The sequence below is a fragment of the Oreochromis niloticus genome, linkage group LG9 (genome assembly GCF_001858045.2).
Source record: "Oreochromis niloticus isolate F11D_XX linkage group LG9, O_niloticus_UMD_NMBU, whole genome shotgun sequence".
NCBI classification, from domain to species: domain Eukaryota; kingdom Metazoa; phylum Chordata; class Actinopteri; order Cichliformes; family Cichlidae; genus Oreochromis; species Oreochromis niloticus.
The window spans coordinates 27,428,417-27,441,881 of NC_031974.2; the positions used below are offsets into that span (position 1 = coordinate 27,428,417).

A 13,465-nucleotide genomic window follows, 5' to 3' on the forward strand; every position below is an offset into this window, starting at 1 on the left:
CAAAGTTCACACAAATACTTTATTGTGTAAAAGTGTAAAAAGATACAGCTTGTTCACTGATGTCACTGTCAACAATGTAGAGTGATAGCAGTTGTGACTTAGAGATACTAATCCCCTCAAGCTAACGACCTATAATCAGGCACTTTTTATTTTTATATAAAAATAGGTTACTGCCTTTGTGGAGCTCTTCTTAATTAGTGTCACATTTCCTGCTAACATCACCTTCTGCTCAGGCCGTGAACCCAGCTTATCTGAACTATTGCCTGAAAGATGACACGTGAGCACTACAGCAAACATCTGATCTACCGTGAAGATGGATGCATCTCAGTGCTACAAACCTACGTAAATCACCTTATAGATCACATGACTAAGACATTCTTTACTTTGTGTTTTAGTGCAGAAGCTCTACACCTTCTCCAAAGTAGCCAGTGGAAACCTCACATCTTGAGTGGAGGTTTATTTTCAGGTCTCCGGCAGCTCAGCCGACTGTATTTTTATGTCAGTTCTGCATAAATCAAAGAGCTTGAAATGCTGGAGGAGGAGCCTGATACTGGTTGTAATTACATGCGGTGGATTTTGTGGTGATCCATGAACTGTTTGAGGTTCTGCAGGTTGTCCCACCACGTAAAGAGGAAGGTCTCTGCAATGAGACTGAACCAGGGCGTGATCTCCAGTTCTTTGCGCTTGGCCTTCCCCAACATCTCCTTCAGCTCCTCTTTGCTTACATAACAGTGGCTTTTGATCTCATTGGGGTCTGGATTCAAGTCCACGTCCTGTAGAGAGGCATACGAAAGGATTGTCTTTGATGCATGACTGATAGACAAAAGGCAGACTCACAGACAAATGAAATCCAGACACACGCTACATCAAGATAAATGAATACAGCTGTCTGTAAAGTTAATTTGCTCAGGAGTAATCATGTTTTTGCTCCATTCCTGCTTCCTCTAAGCCGGTGCTCTCTCATATTGTCTGCACCTTGTAAACATGAGGCCTCTGAGCTCATACCCAGAGCTGTGTGCCTGTGAGACCACATTAGGGATGCTCTCTATAACATACAGAGTCAGGAGTCATTACTTGACCTCATTATAGGAAAAACTGGCCAAGTTTAATGTGAGCTTCAATAACAGTGATTACATCACAGTTTGTCACAGTTTCCATGCTTAACTTTAAATCATCACAGAATTGTATCCGTATCGGTAGGAACACCTTAAAATTTAAGGTGATAATATTCAGTTGTATGATTGTGGTCAGTGACTCACTGAGCTAACATGAACCTAATTATATTTTAATTTTTGCATGCCAGTCACAAACACACACATTAGAGCAGTTTCACCTTAGGCAGGTCCACCTCACATCAGTGTCCTGCAGTGTCCACAATTTAGTTTGAAGAGCTTAATGATTGCATCGTTTGTACATGGAGAATATTCCTAAATGAAGCTATTATTTTAAATCCACAGAACTCATTTACTCAGAGGTAAACTCAGGCCAAGGCTTGTTATTCACACAGGTGAAATGAAGCTCTCACATCATACCTGCACGCTGTACAAAGTAGATTTAGCCTTTCAGGTTAAAACAAAAATCACTACAGTACAGTGGATATAAAAAGTGTACACATCCCTGTTAAAATGCCAGGTTTTTGTGATGTTAAAAAAAAGAAAGACCACAATAAAATTATTTCAAATCACTTCCCACCATTAAAGTGACCTTTGACCTCTGCACAATTCTACTGAAAAACAAACACATCTGTTGTGGGGAAAAAATATGAATAATTAAAAACATACAATAAGGGAGGCTGCCAAGACACCTCCAGCAATACTGAAGGATGTGCAGGTATTTCTGGCGTGGTTGTGTGCTACATATGACAACATACAGGATGTTGTCATATGAGTGGACTATGGGGCAGGGTTTCAAGACATCCAAGCCCAGGCACAATTTGCAAAAAAAAAAAAAAAAAAAAAAAAAGCTAAAGTCTCTCAAAAGCATGTTACCATACCCATGGTGAGCCATGGTGGTGGCGGTATCATGCTTTGAAGTTGATTTTTATCAGCAGAAACTGGAGCTTTAGTCGAGGTGGAGGAAATTATGAACACCAAATACCAATCGCTTTTGGCTCAAAACCTTCAGTCATCTGCTTGAAAGCTGAAGATGAAGAGGAATTTCACCCCCAATGACCCCAAGCATATATCCAGATCAAGATAAGAAATATTTTCTTCTAGTGAAACTTTTAGTGAAAGTTTTGCACAGGAGATGACCTCACAATCTGACAGCTGGAGCACTTTTACAAGGAAGAGTGGCAAATATTGCCAAATCAAGAAGTGCCATGCAGATGGATTCTTGCCTAAAAAAGGTTAATGCTGTAATTAAATAAAAAAGTTGCTTCAACACAGTTTTAGTTTAAAGGTGTGCATGCTTATGCAAGCAGCCTGTTGCAAAAGACAAAAAAATGACATTTTTCCCATAACAGATTTGAATGTTTTTCAACTGAACTGTTCAGGCTGTATGCACATTACACATGGGAAAACCTTTGAGTGTCGTGCACACCATTTATATCCACTGCATATATTTGAGGTCTAACAGATACTACAGCACTACCTTCTGCACAAAAAGGATGTAGTCAATTTCATGTTCTCCCCAAACCCCATCGGACTGGGCCTTGTAATGGATTCTTGTTAGGTACGTCATTTCATCTGGAGTCACCTGAAGAGAAATAGGAAAGCGGAGGAGATCACACACAAGCGAAGATTTGCCACAATCCTTAGTAATCCTCTTCCAGTGTGGGTAAAAGCCAGAATTGAAATACACACCTGCTCCATGGGAATACCGAGCTCTGCTCCGAGTCTCCTCTGAGCAGCTCTCCTCACCCCCAATGCATCCTTCTCCTCCAGCTCACTGTCTGTGTGTAGAGGATGACTGCAGCATGTGTTTGTGAAGCAACCTGCACAAAAACACACACAGAGACACAGAGGATTGTTAAAACCTATAAATACTGCTTATCCTCGATATAGCAGCATCTGAGGGGACCACAGGAGAATTTAAAAGTAGTGAGACTGACCTGGAAAAGTGATTTTGGCGTCAGACCTCTGCTGTAAAAGCAGCTTCTCCTCGCTGTTGAAAATGAAGACGCTGAAAGCTCTGTGCAGCAAACCTGTTGGCAAGAACAAACAAAATGCATAGAAATGAGTGATGCAGAACAGAGCCTGTGTGGATCTGTGTGGATCCCAATGTGGCAGACAGGCACCTTTGTCGATGTTGGAGTTGAGGTGGCAGTTTTTCTTAGTGTCCGCTCCGATCTTGCGGTCATTCTCGTCGATGAGGATGCACATCTCGGACAGAAGCTGCACCTGCTTCTCATCCAGGTGATCGGTGGTTACTTCAGGCATTCTGGCTGCAGACTGCAGATGTCTAACTTCACTGCGGAGCACAGGGTAGGAAACAGTTGATGATTCACCAATTTATCAGCGTTGGCTTTTAAATGGCACTTTTCATTTGACTGAGAGGCTTCATCATAGTATTTCTTCTGTAGTTTCACAGTAGATGAAAAAAGGATTGCTGTGAGGTGCTTCTGAAAGCTCTAGAAAGTGGACGTTTTATTCCAAGTTTAGGATTCAATATTCATACTCAAGGAATATCGTATAGCAAGAACACTGAAAATCCAAAACCAAGAGACACTCCTTGAAATGATCAAGAAGCCTTCTTTGAAACAGTGAAACACATGAAATGTTGGTATCTTGCTAGCGCTGATTCTATAGCTTTTACATTAAGACCAAAGTTTACTAAATACACCTGCTACAACATATAAAGCATGCCGTACTGGCGACAATATACTGAGGATTTGAGCCACGATCATAACAGTGTGTTCTTTAACAATTATGTAAAGCTATGTCAAGTGCAAGACTTTGTTTTAGACAGAATTTGGCCTGAGTTTTGTTAGTAGCTGTGATTACCCGGAGCATACAAACAAACGCGCTGCGGCACTCAGCTATCAATAGCCCAAAAAAACAGCGTTACTTCCTGTTTACGGCTAATAAGCTTAACCGTTAGCTGGCTTTTAAACTCACTATTTTGGGCCTGTTTCAGAACCCTACGTCTTCCATCTTACCTGGATATCGCTCTGCCGCAGGTAGTAACAGCTGCGCACGCAGGTCTGGATCTCCGTAAAGCTCCTGTGGCGGCACAAGGTGCGTTTGATTTCAGCACAGCGGCTCCCTCCCTGGATAGCACCCGGAGGACCGCCCACACAGCCCGCGCCATGGCCTGAGAGAAACAGAAAACCAATCATAGGGACCGGGGGTGTGGCTGTCGGTAAAAAACGGCCAGGATCGCAGTGGGTCGGGATCGGAAGGTTAAATCACGCTTCTTGACAAGGTTATTCTGCCAGATTACCACCACCCTATAATTCAGATATATTTAACTTACAATGACACAAGAGAGAGAGCTCGGCTATCAAGTGCTGTTCAAACACTCGATGTTTTAGCATTAAGGTTCCTGTTTTAGATCAAGTGCAGTTCATGTTACATCCATATAGGAAAGCCATAGAACTTAATCCAGGGCCTAACCAAAGGCCAGTGACAGGATCAAAGAACTGTAATAAGTGTTCTTTTTTCCAGGTGTTTGTCCTTACCTGATAACTAAATGTACTATATGACTTTGAGTCTGGGTCTGCTAGTCGTATATTACAAGACGTTCTCCAGCAGTGTTGTCACTGGGAATGCATATATACTGTACATGCAGGCCTGCTTACCAAGCCCACTGTGTCCCTTCAACTGAATTCTACTGATCCGTTTTGACTGTAAGTTAAACTAATTCATACAAATTGGTAGTGAAACTCTTAAATACCTATATTTCTGGTAAATTAATGCAATTCAAGCTCCATTAATTATTCCAACCAATTATTCACATGATTGCTTCTGCAACATTCACGGTAACCAAGAGAACACTGAGCCGATACGGTCAGATTTTGGGAAGTATCTTTCAAACCACTACAAAGTGATTCACCAGGTGTACAGCTAGCTTTAAAGCATGGCTCTACTCAAAAATGGCAAAACAAATAAAATGAAAATATGATGAGGCTATTGTGCTAGTGATCCACTTCTACACCCAGGAAAATGCCTCTCTTGTTTTGCCTCTGCAATCTTAGAGAGACATTTTTGCACTTTTATAACTGTGGCTACACCTCTCCATAAGTGTACTATGCATATATGCTTATAAATATGCAGACAGCCATCTTTAAAAGGGAACCCGAACAACTTGTGACAGCCTGGCCCTGCATTTATAATGGAACTGCATCATATTACATATATTTAATTCAGTGAGGAGGACATATTTAGATGATGCAACTTTGATAAAAAAAAAAAAATTAGGACCATGGTATGATTGCGTTATATTAATCATTTTAGTGTAGTTATGTATTAATAAAACATTAAAGTTACTTATTTTCAATTTGCATCGTCAAAACCTTCTTCCTTACCTGTTTACTAAAGCTATCAAGAGGTGACGAAAGAAGGGCAATACCAAGTTGTACCACAAGATGGCGCAATGACTCCATCTAACATTTATTCTACCAGGTAACTCTTATTTTTAATAGTGGCCACATAAAATAAAAGGAATAAAGGAGCAAATAAGAAGTACAAATCCTCAAACACCCCAAGTTAAAATGCAATTGCATAAAACAACTTTAAGGTCTAAGCTGAAAATGGTAACGACCCAACAGCTCCGTTCCCGTAGACTCTGCTTCATGTTTTCCTCCAAGCCCTGACTGTCAACACGCCATCAGACCACTGCACAGCACTTCTGCGCCACCCAGGCTTCTGTCAACTGAACATAAGTATGCACCGGCTGTTGTATGTACACGCTACGGAGAAAGCGATAAACCATTCAGTTACTCACGAAAGCTGTGCTTTCTTTAAGGTTTGCAAATCACGTCTTTTACCGTGTTTCGACGGTGTTTTAGAGCGCAGTCTGTCGGACCAACTACCGCTTCCAGTTACTAACCTCACGGTTTTTCATTCGTTGTCCTCCCAGCCGCGTGACAGCTCATTGGCTAACAAAGTGCAAACACGGTCTACGTTACACGGAAGTAGAGTGCACAAATAATATACGTCATGTGTCAAAATTTTCTAACAAAATTCTGATACTTTTTGTAATAAAACTATAATTTATCACCCATTTTCCAAACTCATGCGTCACAGCCTTGTAAAAATTGCAAACTCGTTGTACACGAGCTCGTGTGACGTTAGGGATGATATAACCCGTCGTGTCCTTTAGCTGCTGTGCGCTGTTTGGTCTAAGATGCCGCGAGGAAGCTGATATGTGGCAGTTAGCTTGTGCTAGCGTTTAGCTCTTGTAATTTCTCGGGCTGCTTGGCGTGTATAAATTCAGTCAGGCAATGACAGTGGTGAGTGTTGTCTTGTTTCGTGTACCTGTATATCAAAATGATGTCAAATTACCTTTTAAGGTAGTTAATAGACGTAATGTTTTATGAATTGACGCGTTCAGGCGCGTTTACCGTTTCCAGTATCAGTTTCACGCTCAAATATATACTAACAAGCGAGCTAATATTTATTACACATCATTGCCTGGCCTGTAAAATTTCTTTTGGCTTATATTTATTACCCGTTGTCCTCTGGCTTACTATCATACTGCGCTATAATAACGGAAGTAGCGGACACACAGAGCCCCATATAGCGCTGCAGAACTTCAATAATATCCTGTAATTAATGTGGTAATGTCTGCTGGCAAAGACATGTACGATTTAGTAGATGATCACGGGTCTTTAAGGCTTTACTGGCTGTCTATTGTAAATTCAGGCGACACCATTTACCTCGGGACTCTTTATTAATTGGACAAAAGGTCTATAAATGTACAAATGACACATAAACACATTTATGCAAATGTATAAATGTGTTTATTATTTCCCTGTGTAAAAGAGTAACGTGAACACATCGTTAAATTGTTGGGATTTTGAATTGATTTAGGATTTAGGTTGTTTTACCTTAATGGGGCTAAACCTGCACTTTACTTTCATTTCACTGACAGACAGGTGGCAATAACTGAAAGCCTGAACCAGCCAACCAGAAAGTCCAGCCAGTGTTTACCTGTTTCTCAGGTAGGGTGTGAACAGGGGGCAGGGCCACCCACGAGGTAGGAGGGATGCCCGTGGAGGGCGGAAGCAGCAGCGGCTCTGCTTCAGCTGCCCGTCACCCCAAGCAGAAGCGCAAGGCTCACAGTTTGTCTATCAGGCGCACCAACAGCACAGAGGAGAGGCCGGGAGGCATCCAAAGAGGAGACATGCTGGATGGACAGGTGAGGGGGAAATACACAAAGTCATGGATCCATGGGTTTTCTCATTTACACACAAGCAAATCGACAACAGCAGACAAGCAATCTATGTTAACTTGAACCTTTGAAGACAGCGTAATAACATATGTTACGGGCAAGACACACGGAGTTTCACTTTAAAACACCGAGCAGGCTGTTCTCGCATAATTAGCATTTTTATTGTTAGGCTGTTTTGGTGCTAGGCTGGTTCTTTCATTCGCAAGAGTACAGTACGAGCCGGTTAAGCAGCATTTCTTTTATTTTGTACTTGACATTGCAACATCAACAACGCCATGCTTTCATGTGTTTGTGAGTTTCTCCCTCTTTGTGAAACAGTGGCTGCAGTTTCTTACTTTTGGGCAGATATTTCTTAGTCAAAGAGTTAATGCTGTCTCTGTCCTCTGTGGGTTTAGACTTTGGTTACTCATTTCTTTGTTTTAAAACAAAGTGCTCGCCTGTGTCTCTGGTATCAAGTTGGTTATTAACTTTCTCCAAACACGGTTCTCTAAATTAGGGCTACAATTGATTTATTTCTTCCAGAAAAGGGAAGACTGAGAACCTGTTCACGAGCAGCCATTTCCTGGTGCAGACCAGTTGCTTCTTCCCTGCTGAGATAATAAAAACTGTTTCTGTTTGATCAAGAATATCCTGGTTGTTAACTTTTGGGAGTTGGCTTTACAGCGACCTTATTGAAAGTCATCTCCCAGATAAGATGAACAGATGGTTTGTGAGTGTTTTACATTGTATTGACAGGTTTCTCTTATCAGGGTAGATGATAGACAGCGTGTGGGATTAAAATGAAAAACACGTTGGAAGACCTACTTATCAGTTGCTCTCAAAAATCGGATGGTTGAATTTGTCCATGTGCGAGACCATGGAAATCCTTTCCCTTTTACTTTCTGCACTTTGTCAGCCACTAAAACTAGAGCTCAGCTTGCACTCGCCTGTTGTCTCATCAAGTTTTAATATGGGCCGCTTGTTCAGGTCTGATTAGTCTTTTCAACAGTCCTTTTTTGTTTATTGCCAAGACTGGCTGGCGCTGTTTATGTACCTCCTCTATTCCCTGCAGCACTAGCTACACATACACAGACAGTTTTATGGACCCATATTTTACACAGAACAGATATTCTTCCTCACTTTTAACGGTGCCGGCTTTGGCCTGAGTAAGCTGCAGGTTTAAGTGCCACTACTAAAGCAGCTTTAAATTCATAAGGCCTGCCTGTTACTTCTTAAATGACCTTTATTTATTTGTTTCGGCTTTTTTTTTTTTGATAAAGTGTGTGAACGTGGTGATGACAGAATGGTCATGTGGCTAGCGTCATTGTGCCAAGCGGTTGGTTTTTTTTAACACGTGCCTCAGCTGAAGGGTGACAAGTGAAGTGTTTGGTATCGTTGTCTTTTGGACGGCTGAAGGACTGAGCAGCAGCTCTCAGGGCGAGCTGTGAGACGCAGCCTTCTGAATCTAGTGTTTTCATGGCAGCATTTATGTGTCTTCACATGCTAGTCTGGTAGAGATTGGTGGTCAGCTGGTAACTGGGTACATCTAGGACTGCACCATGGAGGTAAGTTAGTAGAGGCTGGGTGGACACTCCTGTTGTGTAGTTATTTGTTTTTAGCTTGTAGCTTTGTAGCTCAAACTATGGCAGAGTTCATCTGCTGCCCGATTAAATTGTGTAAACACGTGTGTTCAGTTAATCATTTTACCTTTCAGAGTCACAAACTTCTGACTGTAATAACAGAACATTGTTGTTATACAACTGTTCTGCATTTTTGGCATAGCATTATGCTACATTATGTGTAGTGAATTCCTGCTCTACATTCCTGACCTTGAAGCGTGCCGTGTGTATGAACTTACTGTGTGTTTGGTTCTGTTTTCTGTCTGTCTCTCCAGGACTCCAAGCTGCCTCTTGCTTTGCGGAGCAATCTTCTTGACCTGTTTGGTCAGATTGAACGGGAGTTTGAGAATCTCTACATAGAAAACCTTGAATGTGAGTAACTGACAGTGTACGCTTCAGTGTTCATTTACTGAGTGGACGTTTTCAGTGTTTAATTACTGACACGTCATCGCTGTGCTTATGTTGCAGTACGTCGGGAAATTGAATCACTGAATGAGCGGCTGACTGGAGATGGACAGGCTGTTGAGGGAGGAGACCCCACCAAGGGAGCCTTGAAAACAAAAGGTCCGTAATTTCCAACCCCAATCTATTTAAGTCTGTAATTTACACTGAGTACAGTTAATAGAAGTCTTTGGAAATTGAAATGGAAAATATTGATTGTGTTTAAAGTGGATATCTCATCTCATGGTGGCTGAAGTAATCTCCCTAAACATAAAGATTTAAATTGACATGTTACTTATGTGTCATCTTTTTGACAGACTGTCATAAAACAGCTGTACGCATATGAGCAGTTGTTTTTATTTTTAGCCAAACTGTGTTTGTTCTTTGAGTTACTGTGGTTTAGTCACGATGCAGATAGATAAATGGTGACTTTCAGGGCGTTCGTAAATGATTAAACTGCTGATTAAAACTCCAAGAAGTTGTTGATCACAGTCCACACAGTGTTATCGCCACAGGCTAAAGACAGAGAAGTCGCCAGCATCACAAAGGCGGTGAATTGCGCCGGCTGAGTGGCACCATAACACCCACAAAGATCTGTTGGACTTTTCAGTAAACTGATTTCTCCTGCATAGATCTGAGCGATATTACAGACAGTGAGATTTCCACCCTGTTTCTAGCCAGCTTTTCGTGTTCTGCATCACATGCATGTCATGGAATTTCTCAAAAAGTATCGCAAAAAACATTTTGGATCCAAACTACCAGGAGTCCAGGAACATAAATTGAAGGGAAATGTGCTCCAAAATCAATCAAACATAGTATAGCATTCGAGAAGAAGAAAAGTACAAAGATACAAGGAATTAAATGTTCAAAAAATTATAGATTATACCAAAATTCAAGATAAAATAGTGAAGGACTCAAAGTCACGGATATTTTCTACCTTTAAAAAAATGCTGTAACGAATAAGAATGAGATTGAAGGTAATGAAAGCATATTAGTACAACAAAGTTTAATTTGAGATGTTTTATCAGCTCTCTCAGACAGGCAGACACTACCTGCACAGCCTAAAAAGTAGATTTAACATTTCATTTTTTAAAATTCCTTTTCATGGCAGGCGTTTGTACCAGCTGTGTTTATTTATGTTGTGTCTATATGCTGACCAGGCTGCTATATGACATGGCTACACATTTGCATGAGCCACCTGTTTTTCTTTGTATGATGATACGGGGTGAGTGAACATTTTCTAGGAGCTAATGTTTACTTGGATTTTACTATTTGGGCATCCAGCAGCCTCCATAAGGTGAAAATACTCTCCAGTAACCCTCAGCCTGGCTGTGTATCCCTGTTTTTAGTAAATGTGTTTTCAATGCCAACAGTTACCTCGATTTTAACTGCAGTATCCATAGTTTTCATTTGACATCAGAGCTCGAGGGACATGCCCACCTGGAGGGCAAAAACAGTATGGCGGCCCTTTGAAAGTCTTTAAGTTTAACTTACTGAAAATACCAGAAAGTTCCTGTGCTATCTGAGCATTAATTTAAAGCTTCACCTTGTGAACTCACCTCTCCTAACCCTGACTTACAGGCCAAACGCGCCAGTCCCTGTTTCTCCACAGCTGTCACTGTCAGCAGCGTCTCAGTTGGACTGTTGGAACAATTTACCTTAAATTGGATGTATGACAAATGTGACAAATTAAGGTTACTGGAACTTTTCTGACACGACACTGTAAATTTCCACAAGACATGAGATTCGAATACATATGAAAATACATGTAGCTGTAAGCTTCCAACCTGGCAGCAATGCAAGGTAAAAATACCCCCAAACACTTTAGTCCTGCAGTACTACTGAGTGCCCACTATCGACTGTCATGATGGAGTAACGTTTGCCCTCCAGGTTAGCAAGTTGGCCACATGACTGAAATCTGTGAATCACTATAAGATGCCATATAAAAATTGTACAAACAATAATGACACGTTCTGTAAACTGATGTTCATTACTGCTTGGGGTGAGACACTCACATAGGTCAGACTTATGTAAACTCTCTATTATGACACCTAATATCCTTAAAGCCAGCCTGGATTTCTAAAATAAGCTCAGTTTAACTGGTGATCGCACTTTGTGAAGCTGAGCTCTCGACAGTATTTTCACAGCTCCGTCCTTGCTGGACACAGGGACATTTACACTGCATAAATGTTCAAAAGTCATTAGCAGCAGTCCAGATAGTATTAACAACTCATAACTAGAAACGCTCAACAAGGCTTTGTATTGTCGAGGTGTGTGCTATTTTAAAATCTTGACACTTTATGAGGCCGTTACTGCAGCAGTGAATAAAAGCAAGCAAGAGTTCTGTCACTGGGTAATGAATTTCATTCATTGTTCTTTGTGTCTTTGTCACACAGCCAGCCACAGCACCAGTCAACTGTCACAGAAGCTGAAGACGACCTACAAAGCCTCTACCAGCAAGGTACCTGGCACAAGCCATGTTAGCCTGTTCAATAGAGCTCGTAAGACGTGTCATGTGTGTAAATATTTGAGCTTTTGGGATTCAGGCCTGTGTGAAGTAACTGACTGTGGAAAGCCCCTGTAATGCTGAGTGAGAGGAAGGAAGAATCTTCCTCTGAGGAGATCATAATGTGTTTCTAAAAAGTGGGTAAACAAATAATTCACTGTTATGATTGAGGATTTTAATCACAGGGGTAAAAGAAATCATATGTTTACTACAGCATTTACCACAAAATGTCATCTCCCATGAATTTATCCTTTGTAATTTCTTGACTCTCTGACTCAGTGCTTGTACACTTTCCAGGGCAAAATAGGTGGACCTCGCAACTTCAGTGTGGCAACATGGGAGTTGTGGGGCGGAGATTCATGGGTAACTTCCTGAATGCTCTGTTTGCCACTAAGCATCATGGGGGAGGCAGTGGTGGCTTGAATGTCTCTTTAACTGCAGTCTGAACTTGACTCCTTCTCTGCTCTGCACTCCTACTGAAGTCATTTGGGCAAAGCTGCATTTGTTAGATGTACAAAGTGTTACTTTGTATTTTATTTGTTTATCCTTTTTTGTATCACCTTTCATTACTTTGGCGATTCTTTGAGTCACTTTTCATCAGCTATTTCAAACAGCGTGTCAGTTGGCTACATTTGCCTTCTTGCTAGATGAGAAGATCAAAATCAGTCCCAATTTTTTGGGGTAGCTGACGTTAGTAGCTGGATAGCTTAGCTAAGCACAAAGACTAGGCCTAAAGACTTGTAATGAGGAAGCAACATTGTATTGCCCGAAAGGTAACAAAATACATCTATCAACAATTATTTCTGTGCAACTTGTGTGCTAGTAATTTCAAGTTTCTGCTGGTTGCCTTAAAAAACTAGTCTGGCACATGATCCCTGCCTTCATAAAGTTTTGTTGTTTTTACAGTTAAGTTTTTGCACAGTTCAAACAATTGATATAAAAGATTTTGTGTGCCAGGAAGCAGATTATGCTTCCTTTTGACTGAGCCAGCTAGCTGTTTTTCCTGTTTTCAGATTTTATGTTATCCAAAGTTAACTGACAACTTGACCAGTGATCAGTGTTTTTTGTTGTTGTTGTTGTTGTTGTTTGTTTGTTTTGATCAGTGTTCCCCCGAACTGACTTATGTTGGACAGGTGTGCTTCAGCTTCTTTTTGTTGTCTTTCCCATACCGATGTTGTTAGTAACAATTACTATTATTCTGCCTTTGAAATTAACAGATAGTTTTTGTAAAAGTATTTCAGAAAATTTGGATTTTGAAAAAAAAAAACCCCCATCAGATATTTTCATTAATCTGACAAATTGATGCCTTTTGTCTTCTAAAGCTAGATGAAGTGTTTCCTCTCTAATTGGTAAAAACCTGTATCTGTGCTTGCCATCAGGTTACAGATGAAAAATCAGCATCTAAACATCTGGTTAAAATGTTTAGGGCTGACCTCTGTCTGATCGAAATCTGTTGTAATGAAAAAGCAACCATATTTTATCTTCACTTTACCTACTTTGCTCTGCTCCTCTCCACATTCATGCACACACAGTGAGAGCAGAGGAGAGGAAACTGGTGTGAGCTAAAAATCACATGAGTGCAGAT

At 40.9% G+C, this 13,465-nt stretch overlaps 2 protein-coding genes across 8 annotated transcripts in view; one reads left to right on the top strand and one right to left on the bottom strand.

The window, feature by feature from the left end:
- idi1 (isopentenyl-diphosphate delta isomerase 1) lies at positions 1–6,021 on the bottom strand. 3 transcript variants are annotated; one of them, XM_003450229.4, is made up of 7 exons: positions 5,930–5,981; positions 4,100–4,254; positions 3,239–3,411; positions 3,053–3,145; positions 2,805–2,935; positions 2,593–2,697; positions 1–773 (listed from the first exon to the last, which is right to left on the bottom strand). In XM_003450229.4, exons 2-7 carry the CDS (start codon positions 4,249–4,251, stop codon positions 561–563), a joined length of 867 nt encoding a protein of 288 aa, XP_003450277.1. In that variant the 5' UTR covers positions 4,252–4,254; positions 5,930–5,981; the 3' UTR covers positions 1–560. The 3 variants fall into 3 exon arrangements, with proteins under 3 accessions (XP_003450277.1, XP_005471729.1, XP_005471730.1); XM_005471672.4 differs by lacking the exon at positions 5,930–5,981 and adding an exon at positions 5,992–6,021 and having other exon boundaries at positions 176–773; XM_005471673.4 differs by having other exon boundaries at positions 176–773; positions 5,887–5,980.
- wdr37 (WD repeat domain 37) overlaps positions 5,507–13,465 on the top strand; it is a 22,934-nt gene continuing 14,975 nt past the window's right edge. The window contains exons 1-6 of one of the 5 annotated variants that reach the window (XM_005471676.4): positions 5,507–5,907; positions 7,036–7,302; positions 9,209–9,305; positions 9,402–9,497; positions 11,771–11,835; positions 12,178–12,243. In XM_005471676.4, coding sequence (XP_005471733.1) covers positions 7,150–7,302; positions 9,209–9,305; positions 9,402–9,497; positions 11,771–11,835; positions 12,178–12,243 — 477 coding nt within the window. In that variant the 5' untranslated portion in view covers positions 5,507–5,907; positions 7,036–7,149. Of the gene's footprint in view, positions 5,908–6,154; positions 6,395–7,035; positions 7,303–8,736; positions 8,880–9,208; positions 9,306–9,401; positions 9,498–11,770; positions 11,836–12,177; positions 12,244–13,465 lie in introns of those variants that run through there. The other 4 variants (XM_005471674.4, XM_005471675.4, XM_025910159.1 and 1 more) reach the window with 4 other exon arrangements.